At 45.4% G+C, this 14525-nt stretch overlaps 1 protein-coding gene across 2 annotated transcripts; it reads right to left on the bottom strand.

The window, feature by feature from the left end:
* Positions 1-6983: 6983 nt before the first annotated feature.
* LOC120675995 (protein indeterminate-domain 7-like) lies at positions 6984-11781 on the bottom strand. 2 transcript variants are annotated; one of them, XM_039957203.1, is made up of 4 exons: positions 10883-11781; positions 10307-10709; positions 7471-8260; positions 7047-7440 (listed from the first exon to the last, which is right to left on the bottom strand). In XM_039957203.1, the coding sequence occupies exons 1-4, from the start codon at positions 10977-10979 to the stop codon at positions 7390-7392; spliced, it is 1341 nt and encodes a 446-aa protein (XP_039813137.1). In that variant the 5' UTR covers positions 10980-11781; the 3' UTR covers positions 7047-7389. The 2 variants fall into 2 exon arrangements, with proteins under 2 accessions (XP_039813138.1, XP_039813137.1); XM_039957204.1 differs by having other exon boundaries at positions 6984-8260; positions 10883-11078.
* Between the last annotated feature and the right edge of the window lie 2744 nt (positions 11782-14525).

Raw genomic sequence — 14525 nt, 5'->3', positions numbered from 1 at the left:
TATGTACCAATTAAATACTTTTACACCACACCATTCTCTGAAAAAATATAAATAACGATACCTAGAATACTCATAGGTGAAATACTGTAAACAGTATATATTCGTGCGCTTGCGAATTTAAGAAATACCAAAAGGTAGTGAAATGTAGTCTGTATCTTAGCCGGTCCTCCGTAGGGGAAATGAGGACGACCCTAGCCCCCGCGCTAGTGGTCATGAGCGAGTTGTTGAAGTACATAGCCCTAACAGTTGCCGATGAACACATGCCTGAGATCACTCCAGGACAACAAAACTTGCCAGCAGGTGATTAATCTAGATCCGTGCACTGGTGAGGTAGAGGTACTGGATGATGAAATGGTCATCGTCCACTCCCCCCGCCATGCACGCCATGTGGTAGTCCTCGAACCAGATGCTGGGATATGTGCCCCCCGAGTGCTTGCTGAGGTTCGACAGGCACCAGAACCGTGCCAGTAATGAGGCTTGGCGAATGGGCCTACCGAATGCTTGTGGCCCTCGCCATTAGGGGCTCGAGCTATACGGGTCAGGGTCCCCGTTTTGGCGGTCATGGTTCTCCCTGGTGCGCGCGTTGGCGCGCTCCGCGCTCCGCCTCTGCGCCGGGCGGGGGCAGCAGGCGGCGGCCGCGGGCAGCAAGCGGCCGGCAGCAGCCTGGCTCGAAGCTCGGAGGCGTGGTGGTGGCGCGGCGTGGTGGTGGCGCGGGGGCAGCTCCGGCGGGTGGCTCCACGACGTCCACCCTCCCTCCCTCTCTCTCTCCGGGCGGCTGCCAGATCCGGCGTCCTCCCCAAGCTCGGCACCGCCGCCGCACGAGGACCGGCGCCCTCCTCCCTTCGGTTCCAAGGCCCGGCGCGAAGGCGGGGTAGTTGGCAGCGGCGGCGGGAGCAGGTCGACGTGGCGTTTGCCGTCCATCCGCTTCCTCCCTGGGAATCCATTACCGGCGTCTAAACGCGGCATCTTTCCGTATGGTTTAGCGTCCCCCGCTGCGGGTGAAAAAATGCTACTCCCATACTGGATCGTCGCGTACCGTTTTTCTTTTACCATAGCCAGTGCAGTCAGGCCCTTGCATTGATGATGTTGCGAGCGTCTTGGTTGCCGCCAAGTCAGCTTCACAACGGGGCCACCGTTCGACTTTGCGCCCCATCTGGGCCCTTACTGGCTTCGTTCATCTTCAACGGCCGCTGCGAGCGCTCTTGCCCACCGCGGGCACTCGCCTAAGCGTTGGCACTAGCTCTCGGCACACGACAAATTATTACCAACGCCGTCAGTGCGATGCCGCCGCCGTCAGCTGAATGTCGTGCCGTCTACACGTCTGAGAAACACACGACAAAGCTGTTTGTCGTGTGCTCGTAATATGGGGGTCTTCGTTGTCGGCCACACTCGACGACGTATTCGCCGTGTGCTAGACTTATTTCGCCGTGTGCTTTTGACACACGGCAAACGCTCGAAATCCGATAGTGGTGCACGCTTGTCACCGCCCGTCAGTTGGGGCTCCATTACCTTTCGAAATCAGGACGCTTCCTCTCATTGGAGCTATCAGCGTGCTGGCACGCTGCGGCTTCCAGCAGCACACGGAGCTCGTTCACGCTGTGCTATCCTTTCGGGCTTGCCTGTGGTGGCATCATGCCATCATCCGCATCAACTCCGTGGTCACGGCGACGTTATGGCTCGCCCATATGGGAAGAATTGCATGCCGTGCTCGTCGTGTAGGATCTGGTTCTTAACGGTTCTGGCCCTTCCACTTGCTCCGAGGATGGTGCAGTTTGCCCATCTACTGTGCTCGATTGGTGCGTTCGCGCACTCACGCTGTCAGCTTCACGGGCCCTCACCTGTTCAAGCCACTGCTCCTCGGAAGCGCGCTGACCACTTGATTATGTTTACACGATATTTTAAAAATTATTGTGTAATACTAAATACTTAATTTATATACTAGGTAAATATAATTTAACGGAACAAACAAATAATTATTTTTATAAATAAAAATTTTAAGCATAATGAATAAATATTAATGTACAGTGAATAAAATATTAAACATCGCGAACATTTGATTGTATAGTATAGGATAAATATCAAAAATGAATATCGCTAACAAATAAGTCAAGATCACCGAACAATTTAATCTACAAATGAAATAAATAATTTAGAATTATGAACAAATTAGTTTCATTCAGATAAATAATTTTAAAAGAAGAACAAATATATCTACATCGCAAAAAAAATTCTCATAAATATGCACACATGCTAAACAAGTTAGTACGTAAAAATTATAAATTATAAAATAATCCTACATTAGACTTACATAATTTATATAACATGAATAACAATTTAGTTAAATAAAATATAACAAATAAATAAAAATAAATAAAATTAAAAAATAGTATTACTGAAAGGAAGAGATAAGGAGAATAAAGAAATAAACTAAAAGAATATTATGCCTCATCATGGATCGCGAACAAATGAATCTGCATGACAAAAGAAATAGACCAAGTAGTAGTGAATTTGGAATGGATCGAGATGCTAGATCTGCATGTAGACAGAAATATACTAAGTATAATATATATATATATAATTTAGAAAATAAAAAATTATATATTTAGAATCAGTTGTATGAGCTTACATAACAAATTAGGATACAAATGATGCAACTTAAGAAAATAAGATATGTAATAAAAAAAGTCAATGTAAAATACGAGGAAGAAAAATGAAAAACAAAAGGAAAATAAAATTGAGGAAAAACATGCTAAAACAGAGAAAACAAATAACCGAATGAAAAATGAAAGAGAAAATATGGACCGAGGTCAGGAGGGAGTGCAAGACAGCTTGTTGGATTTGGGCTAAAATAAACGGGCTGGGCCATGAACTCAGCGGCCGGCGGCCTGCTGCTGTGCTCGAGGGGCCCCACCTGGCCGACGGCGCGCTCCTTCGTCTGCAACCCGGTGACGCGGCAGCGCACGGCTCTCCCGGAGCTGCGGGACTTCTGCTTCAAGCCGCAGTGCGGGCTCCTCACGGTGGCGGCTGCGGCGGCGGCTGCACCGAAGGCACGTTCCAGGTGGTCGGCATCGAGGAGTGGCAATTTGAAGACATGTTTCTACAGCTGGAGGAGCCGGACGCCTGTTACTCTTAATTAATTATAACAGTTGCGATTAAAAATCGAGTTGTTTATTTGATTTTTTAGATCCTCAATAATTACAAAATTATTAAAACTAGAAAAATAGTACTATTTATTTAAGCATTTGATTGGCTCATCAATACCCTTCTCTATTTAATTTTTTCTTGATATTTGATATTGTCTTAATTAGGTGGACTTCACTATAATCTAAAAAAACACTCTTTGTGGGATAAAATTTGAATGTTAAATGAACACTTATTTTGTTAAGAAATTTTTTAACTAAAATTAACTAAATATGTTCTACTACAGAGATAATATGTAACTGTAACAGTGTAATCACTACTAGAAAAAGAGGCATTCGTCCATCTCCGGTTAGTACCAGTTACTTTGAACCCGGTACTAATGTCAATTTAGTACCGGTTCTACAGCACAGTACCTCCCGGAGTCATTTAATACCGGTTTTCAATATCACCCGGTACTAAATGCCACTATTTAGTACCGGTTGGTGTTATGACCCGGTACTAAATGACTTCCGGGGGCCACGGCCATTTAGTACCGGACCATAACATCACCCGGTATTAAATACAGATGGTGTTATGGCCCGGTACTAAATGGTCATAGCCCGGTAATAAATGGTTCGTCTCGATTACTTTAAATGGATAGCATCTTCTGTGTACTCACATGTACTGTGTGGGTGGGACGGTAAAAGAGACTACGCGTGAGGTCACATGTCACGGGTTCGAACCCCACATCATGCACATTTAGTACCAGACGCCACAACCGGTACTAAGGTCTATTTAGTACCGGCCGACGGGTACTCCCGAGCTGCCCGGTACAAATGTCGTTTTTTCTAGCTGTGAATAAGCCCATAATATGATATGCACTTTTACCGGGCTATACTGGCGTGCTAGCTGTGATGGGTGCTCTTTGTCACGTCACCTTCGCGCCCTAACATAGGCCATGTTTGGTTGTGGAGTGAAAATATTTTGATGAGAGAGAAACAATATTTTGACCACTAATTAGGAGTATTAAATAAAATCTAATTACAAAATTACCTCCACAACTATAGTACTGTAGCAGTTGCTCTAGCTAATGAGGCCTTTGACCGTACGATTGGAGGATGATTGAGCGTGGTTACTGTAGCATCACTATAGCCAATCATGGTGGAACTTGGCTCATTAGATTCGTCTCGAAAAGTTACATCCATTCCTAAAAAAGTTTTGCAAATAGACTTCATTTAGTACTGCATGCGGGCATTCGTCTTTAAGTGCAAAAGTTTTCGTCGATTCATCCAAACACGGCCATAATGGACTTGTGCAAACCTAAGGCTTGTTTGGATGGCGCCTGGCAGGCAGGTCCCCTACCCAGTCAGCGATCCGAGCCCCAGGAGACCGAAATCGGACACGTGAGCTCGTTGCCTGGCGCAGGCAGGTTTGCCAGGGCTGCAACCAAACGTGCCCCTAGTGCCCCGGCCCTGTGCCAGGGTTATTGTTTTCAGTAAAAAACAAAACAGAATTCATACTGCGCACACATATTTATTTAACTACCTCCGACCCTTCGCAAAATAGAGGAAAGGGTGCGGTTAAGAGTTATCTAATTATGACTATTTTGATTAAAAACTTTTAATTGATCATATGAGTGTCGCATCATTGGATTTATTTTTATTAAAAATTACAATATTTATATATATTGTTATCATTTAATCGATGTGTTGCATATATATAAGGACCATGTTGATGTAAAAACTATCATAATTTACAAATATATATATTATGATGAATAAGACATATTAATTAGAATCTCCAGGCACGACTTTTAGACATCACCATGCATAAAATATTACTAATTGTGTCAAATGTTATAAAGTTTGATTATTTTTTTTCAAACTCCAATACGTCATACATAAAGAAAAGGACAGAGTAACTACCAACAGGATTACCTCTAATTATTGTTGAGGTAGAATTCTGTCCATAACTCAAAGAAGAGAGTTAAATTTCCACTAGATAGAGTAGCTAGAGATCAAGAATTAAGGAACGGGGAAACACCAGGGTGACTTTGATTTTCATTAATGGTACTAAGTTGCACTAGCATGATAAAACCAACACCATAAAATATGAAACAAAAAAATTAAAACATGATGCACACGCCTGGTATGAAAACATAACTTCTTTGGAAAATTGTTGGTGGGAACTGGGAAGGCTGTACCCTTATGGTAAATAATCAATATGCAAGTAAAAAGATCCACAAATCGCAGACCGCCAAACCCCCCCAAAGTACAGCAACTTCGTTTTCTAAAATTTTGTTGCAGGAAATTTCAGCTCGTATCACAAAACAAGATTGCAATAAAAACTATTAGAATATTCTTTCGAAGAAGATTTTAAAGGTAGCTACAGTTGCTAAAGTTTCATTGTTTCAAGCAAGAAAGCACGACACACACACATACTTTTCCAGTATTCTTTCTACATTCCATCCGGCATCTAGAGCATGGAATAATGCCTGCCCATGACCAATAGGTCCAATACCAACAAAACCATGGCCGTGTTTGGTTAGGGGGTGGAAAAAATTTTATGAAAATTTTTCACCCCTTTGACCACTAATTAGAGGTATTAAATAAAGTCTAATTACAAAATAATCTTCACAATTATGGTACTTTAGTATGTGTTGTAGCTAATAAAGTTTTTAACCGTATGATTAGAGAATGATTAGGTATGATTACTGTAGCATCACTGTAGTCAATCATGCTGGAACTTGACTCATTAGATTCGTCTCGAAAAATTACACTTATTCGTAGAAAAATTTCGCAAATAAATATCGTTTAGTACTCCAAACATGCCTTCGTCTTTTTGTGAAATTTTTTCGCGTCATGAACCAAACATGGCCATGTCACGGGCGAACAGTAGCAGGCACTGCCCAGTACGTGGGCTGATTGCCCGACACAGTACGCAGACAGGCTAGGCGCGCGCATATGTACTGTGAACAAAACAAAAAATAAATAAAAATCTATCACGGCCAAGTAGGCCACATTAGTCTTGTAGACCAAACAATGCGCACCTACTTGAATACTCGTAGGCCTTGTTTAGTTCATTTTGTATTTTATATTTTTGGAAGAAAATTTTCAACATTTGAAGTATTAAATGTAGACTAATTACAGATCTCGTCTGTAAACTACGAGACGAATCTAATGAGACTAAGTAATCAATTATTAGAACATGTTTACTGTAGCATTACTGTAGTAATTTGGTGTCTAATCACGTCCTAATTAGGCTTATTAGATTCGTCTCGCGATTTACAATCCATTTGTGTAATGCGATTTATTTTTCGACTATATTTAGTATATTATACAAGTAATTTACTAAAAATTTTATATTTTGTGTTTTAGGATCTAAACAAAGCCATAGTCTGGTGGTCTACAGTCTACACACAAGGACTCCAGTTCATTCACACAATCTACTATACTCTCTCAAGTCATGTCACCGAATAAACATTAATTGGTCTTCCTATAAAGAGAAATCATCTCAAAAAAATTACTATTTACTCCATTCCAAATTATAAGATGGTTTTAACTTTTATAAGTTCATATCCTACTATTACGTACTATCTCCGTCCCAAAATATAAATATTTGTTGACTTCTGATGATCATATTTGACCATTCGTCTTATTCAAAAAAATTGAGAAAAAATAAAAACAATTAAGATATACTTCAAATATATATGATGATAAACCATGTCATAATAAAATAAATAATATTTTCACAAATTTTTTGAATAAAATGAATAGTCAAACATGATTATGATTAGCAGAAGTCAACAGATACTTATATTTTGGGACGGAGGTAGTATCTAAAAGGGCTAAAAGAATCTGCAGTTTGGAACGAAGACCAGGTGATAATGTTTTGCTTAGACATGTAAAAATGTCATATGGATGCAATGAAAAACAAAAGGCAAGGGAGATGGATGCATGTATTATTACTGTCACATAGCTATGGTTTCCCTTGATTCGAGCTTAGTTTACAGTTGATCGATCTCTTCTCCCCAACCACCCCCAAACCCCCCAAAAAATTACAGATTCCCTGCGTGCTGTGCTGTCGTCGTCCATCCAAAGGTTGATCGCTTGCATTTGCGTGATCAAGTTGCAAGATCATGAGATGCCAACTCAAAAGGCATGGTGCGCTGGCCATAGCTGCTGAATTGCAGCTGCGATCAGATGCGAGAGGATGGTGGCTGATGACGACAGGTGAGAGGAAGAAGAAAGCAGCTAGCGAGGCCGGAGTTTAGCCATGGCTGCCCATGCCGTGCCATGGCTCGTTGCTGCTTTCCTGCTGCTGCTGCTGCTGCTGCGCCTGCGCCTGCGCCTGCGCCTGCGCCTGTTGCTGCGGCTCGTAGCAGGTCATGTTGCCGTTGGCGGCGACGGCGCCCATGCACGAGGAGTCGAAGCCGGCGAGGTCGAGGATGTCGCGGTGGGAGAAGGCGCGCAGGCCCAGGAAGTCCCTCGTCATGCCGTCGCCGCCCCCGCCGCCGCCGCCGCCGTCCTCGCCGCCGCGGCCGTGGGAGGCGGTTCTCGTGAGGCCGCCCATGACGCCGTCCACCGGCTGCCGCTGCGCGCTCAGGCCAGGGAGGCCGAGCCCGAAGGTGGCGCCGCCGGGCGCGCTCGCCGCGGGGCCCGCCATCTGGGTGTAGTGCGCGCCCCCGCCTGCGCCGGCGCCACCGATGGTGGCGCCCATCTGCGCCGCCTTCTGCAGCAGCGCCGTGGCCGACAGGTGCGCCGACGCGGCGGGCGGCGGCGGCTGCGCGGACGTGGCCGAGCTCTGCGCGGCGTTGCATAGCGGCTGCAGCAGCGGGTGGGCGTGGTGGTCGTAAGCCATCGCCGGCCACGGCGGCATCTCCGTCTTCATGGCGTAGTTGCAGTGCTGCTGCTGCTGCGCTTGCGGCGGCTGCATGACCTCCTGGTGGTGGTGGTGGTTCTCCTGGAGCGCGGCGAGGTCCTGGACCTGGTGCTGCATCACCTGCGGCGGCGGAGGGGAGAAGAGCAGCGGGTGGTGGTGCGCCGGCGCGGCGGCGGCCATGGCGCCGAGGCCGATGACCTTGGCGCTCTCCTCGGTGAGCGCGTCGCAGAAGGCGCGGTGCGTGATGAAGCTGTCCCGCCTGCAGCACCAAAAGAAAGAAGAGAATCAAATCTTTACCCCCTCGCCCTCCTGCCGCCACGGATCAGAGATCAGAAGCAAAAAGGAAATGAGGGCTGTGTTCACTTCCAAAATTTTTCTCTCCAAACTTCACTATTCACCTATCACATCAAATTTTTTACAAAATGAAGCATTAAATGTAGATAAATAAAAAAAATAATTGCATAGTTTTGATGTACACGACTAGACGGATCTTTTGAGCATAATTAGGTCATGTTAGGACAATAATTACCAAAAAAACGAAAAATACTACAGTATGCTACGATATCCGATGCGACTCTTTTTCCCACCATTTTACGGATCTAACACACAGGCGAGAAAGCAAAAAGCAAAAGCTTCCCCCTCCCGTTTCATCCCATTCATCACCTGCCATGGCTATGCTATGCTATGCTGCTTGCTGCCGTGTGTGACTGGTGAGGGCAGGAGTGAGGGACATGGAAGAAGGGACATGACAGGAGAGAGAAGAACAGTACTCGATCTAGTCATGCAGCTAGCTAGCTCTAGGCAATTAAGCAATGGATGATGGGCAGTAGCATAGCATTGGGGCGGGTGATGGAGATGGAAAGGCGCCCTAGGTTCGGCAGAGAGATTCACATGTCTGATGGAGAGGAGTTTCCTCCCCTCCCCCCCCTCCAGCTCCCCTCGTCATCGAGGATCTCTTTCCGTGTCCTATGCGCCATAGCTTGGCTGTTTGTTTGCTTGCATCTTGCTTCTCTCTCCCCCCCCCCTGAAACAAGAGAAAATATTCACACGCTCACGATACAGACACGCGCATGCGCCCAAGCTACGCTACCAGTAGGCAGCAGTAGCTCAACCCTGTTTGCCTTGCCAATGCCATGGGGTTCGATCGGCACCATGCAGCTTCCGAATCCTCATCATCCATGGCCGCCCCGAACAAAAAGAAAAGATCAAAGGGGGGCTCAGAAAGTGGTCCATCTTTCTTTCCATGGACACATGATGCCTTTCCCAATCTTCCTCTGATGCAAGCAATCAGCCAGGCAAGAAACCAATCCAAAGCTAGTGCAAGGAGAGCACTGGTGTCTAGGCTGTGTTTAGTTGAAAAAATATGCGAAAAGCACTGTAGCACTTTTCGTTTGTATATGATAAATATTATCCTACTATAGGCTAACTAGGCTCAAAAAATTCGTCTCGCAACGTACATCAAAACTATGCAATTAATTTTTTTATTTATCTACATTTAGTATTTTATGCATGTGTCATTTGTTATATTTAATGTTTCGATGTGATTTCGATATGATGGAAAGTTTAGAAGAGTTGGGGGACTAAGCCCAGCCCTGCTGTAGTAGTATCATCCTAGTTCTTCCTAGCTAGCCTACCTGACACATTATTCCCTCCCAGTTTAATCAATGCCCTAGCTAGTCCCAATCCTAATCGCTTGTAAACTGACGTACATTTGTCCTCTCAATCAAGCACCAGCAGCCAATCTCATGGCTCTGGTTAAGCGCTACTAATCGCTTGTTATCATCAACTCTATCCATCCATCGATTTCTGATGAGAAAGAAGAGAAGATCAAAGATCAATCAAAGGTAAGAACATAGCAGGTTGACCAGTGCACACTGGTGCCGAGTCAGCTTGTGCAGAGCCGCATGCTCACTGACTGCTACCTGCACGTCTTCACCCAACAATCCCCAAAGAATCGGCAAGTACTAGAATTTGAAGCTGTCTTTTTTTTTTGGTGATTAGAATTTGAAGCTGTCGGAGAGCACACATAGGCTTTGTTTGGCTATTCCAGCGCGTCCGTTCGCCGAGAAGAGAATCTCACATACATCGTATAGTAAATAAAATCTATTTGTAAAATTTTTTAGACTTGGATGTAACTTTTCGCGACGAATCTAATAACAGTAATTAATCGATGATGTGCAGCAACCTTGATCTTGGTCCCGGGAATGTATTCTACTGATTCTTGGCTGCTCCTGTTGGTGCAACCGGAACCGGCGGCAATGGATTCCAAGAGAGAGAAAGTGAGATCGGCAGCAGAGAGGCGGACCTGGAGAAGATGGTGCCGCAGTCGCACTTGTACTCCCTGGTGCCGCAGATCTTGGAGTGCGCCTTCCAGTCGGAGTGGACGGCGTACTTCTTGGAGCACTTGTCGCACTTCCACTTCTTCTCGCCGTGCTTGCGGAAGAAGTGCTTCTTGATGCCGGTGAGGTCGCCGAGCGCGCGGGCGGGGTCGTGGTGCACGCACGAGGCCTCCGGGCACACGTACACCTTCTTCCGCTGCGCCTCCTTGCCGGTGCCCCGCTGCTTGAGCTTCCACGGCAGGTTGTGCCCGCGCCGGTGCAGCTGCAGGTTCTGGTCCCGCTGGAACCCCTTGCCGCAGATCTCGCACACGAACCGGTTCGTCGCCATCAGCGTCGCCGGCGACAGCGCCACCACCTCCGCGTCGGGGTCTTTTTTTTTTTTTGATTCGGCAGCAGAAAAGAAGAAGACACGAGAATGATCAGTTGATCGGTTTCTTGGATTGGAGAGATCATCAGCAAGAATCATCTAGCTTGTGAAAGAAAGAAAAGAATTTAGAAGGGAAAGCAAGATGCATGAGTACGTCATCGTGGCCACCACCTACCGGGGTTTCCTGGGAGGCTCCGCTTGCGCTTGTTGCCGGCGGCCGGCGGCGCGTTGGGCCCGCCGGAGGCGGAGGAGGTGAGGTTGGAGCTGGACATGCTGCTCTCCTGATCCGCGGCTTCCGCTTTATCCTGTCTGTGTCTGGTGGCGGCGGTGGTGATGAACACATAAGTGAGCGGAACCCAAGCGGAAAGGGGCTAGCTTTGCCTCCTGATCTTGCCCTTGCACTTGTATATATATAACGCTATCTAGCCATGGAATTGGAATCTATGATGCTGAAACTGGAGGAGCGAGGAGGTAGCAATAACTCATCGAGAATGGCGGAGGAGGAGGAGGAGGAGGATGGGGGCAAGCCGCCGCGCCGGCCGGACAAGGGGGTATGTGATGAGACGAGGGCGGGCTCGCTGGAGCAGGCACAGGTAGGCAGGGAATAACGAGGAACAGCAAGCAATACAGGAATCAAGGAGGTGCAGGGGACAAAACGAGGGGGGAAACTGAAACTGGGTGGTCAATGACTGGAAAGCAATTGCAGATTCTTTCTCTCTCTCCTCGATCACTCTCTCTCTCTCTCCTGCTGGCTTCTTGCTTTCTCTCTCTCCACTCCTCCGTGCTGCTGTGCAGTCGATCAGCGGCAGCAGCAGATGGCCACAACTGTCTATCTACCTAGTCACCTAGAGCTGGCACCTGGCAGCAGCCGTGGAGCGCGCAGGGAGGGGATGGCTAGAGACGGGGGCGAGGCAGCCGGCTAGCAGCAGCAGCAGCAGCAGCAGTCATGGCCGGACATGGGGGAGGAGGGAAGAGGAACAGGGTCAGCGGAGAAGCAAAGGGCAAGGAAGGACCCGCGCAGCGATCGCTTTAGGCCGGGAGAGAGAGAGAGGAGAGGCTGCCAGAAAAGATAAAAAGGCTCGGCGGCTTACCCCTGCTTGCCCTCTCAAGGAAATAAAGTAAAGAAAATACAGACAAGAAAGAGAACTTTTCTTTCCTTTCTACGAAGTACGGAGTAGTTCTTTTTTCTCTCTTTATTAAGCAATCAATTACTGCATTATATTTTCGGAGAATGGTGGTTACTACAAATCAGCGAGAACAAATTAAATTTTCTTTTGGGAACAGAAATTTGGACAAGCTGATTGAATCAGCAGCATGAGGAGGAATGGATGAAAGGAGACGGTCACTAGGTGTGTATAGCAGTAGAGTAGTTCTTCCTTTGTTCCAAATTATAGGTCGCGTTGGTAAATTTAGATATATAGATTTTACTACATATATAAATAATACCATATCTATATGCATGACAAAAAATCATATATCTTTTTTCTAAAAAAATTATGTATTTAAATCTAAATTTACTAAAACAATCTGAAATTTAGAACGGAGGGAGTCTATTTTTCCAGATGCATGAAACAACACAAGCAAGCGTGCACTTGTATTCTACCACCGTACCCACACATGCCAGAGCTCCACACTGGCAGCAGGTCGGGGCCGTTTAGTTATGAAACCAAAATTTTTTGGGTGTCACATCAATAGTTTGACCAGATGTCGGGAGGGTTTTTCGGACACTAATTAAAAAACTAATTTCAAAACTCACCTGGAGATCGCGAGACGAATCTTTTGAAGCCTTTGACGCATCATTAGCACATGTGAGTTACTGTAGCACTTATAGCTAATCATGTACTGATTAGGCTTAAAAGATTCGTCTCGTCGTGTACATCCAAACTGTGCAATTAGTTTTGTTGTTTAATTATATTTAATACTTTGTACACGTGTCAAAAAAAGGCACAAATTTCGAGATGAAAAATTTTGGGAACTAAACGCCCCGAAGTAGCAAATGGCAATGCTACACTGATGCTGAGCTTTCTTGTCTTTTCCCTTGTCTCTACCATCTCACTCTACCCTCTCTCTGATCAACTCCCATTTCTTTATGTACCCTCTACATCAACTGCCCGGTTGGTACAATGGTACACTATGGGGCCGTTTAGTTCCCAAACCAAAATTTTTTGGGTGTCACATTAACAGTTTGACCAGATATTGGGAGGACTTTTCATACACTAATTAAAAAACTAATTTCAGAACTCACCTGGAAACCGCGAGACGAATCTTTTGAGGACTTTGACCGCATCATTAGCACGTGTGGGTTACTGTAGCACTTATGGCTAATCATGCACTAATTAGCCTCAAAAGATTCGTCTCGTCGTGTACATCCAAACTGTGCAATTAGTTTTGTTGTTTAACTATATTTAATACTCCATACATATGTCCAAAGAGGAAGACACAAATTTCGAGGTGAAAATTTTTGGGAACTAAACGCCCCCTATATAGATACATACTCCATCAATCCCCCCCTATCTCTCTTCACATGGAAAATACACAGATTTTATCACTGACTTGTTTCCTCACATTATTTTGTGAAGGATTATTCCCAGGCCTGCCAACATGATAATATAGACCCCTGCTACATTATATGATGTGGTGCGTGTACCAACCATGCATAGTGCATGCATGTCACACCCTGCATGTATTGTACAGATATTTGCATACCATGTGAGTTATCTGTGCCTTTTTGCAAACTTATTTCCCTTGATGAGTCACCTTGGGCCCACCCGTATCATGTTTGGCCCTAATTCAAAAATGGAATCCCTATCTTCTTGTCATGAAACAGTGTGGGGCTTGGGCCTGCAGTTGATCGTACAGTAACCGGGTCACAGTGCAAGCTCGCTCCAGTTCTCAATTTCCCTTTTTCCCATTAGGGCAAAGGCAAACACATGAGGTGAACAAAGCATTAAATAAAACCCTCCTTTTTTTCTTCTCAGTATCAGATGAGCAAGTACATCTCAGAATCATGGGGTTTCAGATGAGCAAGTACATCTCAGATGAGCAAGCAAATCTTCACAGGGTTATCTGTGCACCCTTATATATAGCAACCACAAAAACAAGGGGAAAAGATGAAGTTTTTCAAAAACTCTGATGATTTCGGCTTTCAAAGTTTTCTTTTCCTTTTTTTTTTACTCTTTTGCTTTGCTTGTGCAATCACAGGTCATGTAACAGTGCCGTGTATGTAGACACACCAACAGTACAGTAGCAACGGTATCCAGAGGAGCGCGGCCTGAGAGTTTTGGTACCTCAAAAAGATAGAGGCGTATTTTCCAAAGTTAGCCGGTGGCTGCCAGGAGCCTACCTCTCCCTAGGAGGAACCTAACCTACCCCCCTCTCTCTCTCTCATGGTCTCATGTGAGTTGTGACGACACAGGAGAAACAAAAACGCATAATGCCAGGTGTACTTTCTTACCGCTGGTAAAAACTTGGGTCTCGGTGTCCAACTGTCCCCAACATCCTCCCTCCATGGCTCCATTGCAAGGCACAGCACCACCACCAGTTGCCTGCAAGATCTCAAAAGAGAAAGAAAGCTTGTTGGAGTGGCACTTCGAGTATTAGAACTCTTCACTATTTTGACAATTAGAGATATTAAATAAAGATAGTTTATAAAATCACCTTCAAAACCATGTGCTAATTTGCAAGACGAATCTAATGAGATTTTTGACCGCATGATTAGAGGATGGTAACGGTAGCATTATTGTAGCTAATCATGGATTGATTAAGCTTATTAGATTCGTCGCGTAAAGTTAGATGTATATGTAAAAGTTTTGCAAATT

The sequence above is a fragment of the Panicum virgatum genome, chromosome 5N (assembly GCF_016808335.1).
Source record: "Panicum virgatum strain AP13 chromosome 5N, P.virgatum_v5, whole genome shotgun sequence".
Classification (NCBI taxonomy): Eukaryota; Viridiplantae; Streptophyta; class Magnoliopsida; order Poales; family Poaceae; genus Panicum; species Panicum virgatum.
The sequence above is the reverse complement of the archived record's forward strand: the minus strand, read 5'-3'. Positions and strand labels throughout refer to the sequence as shown.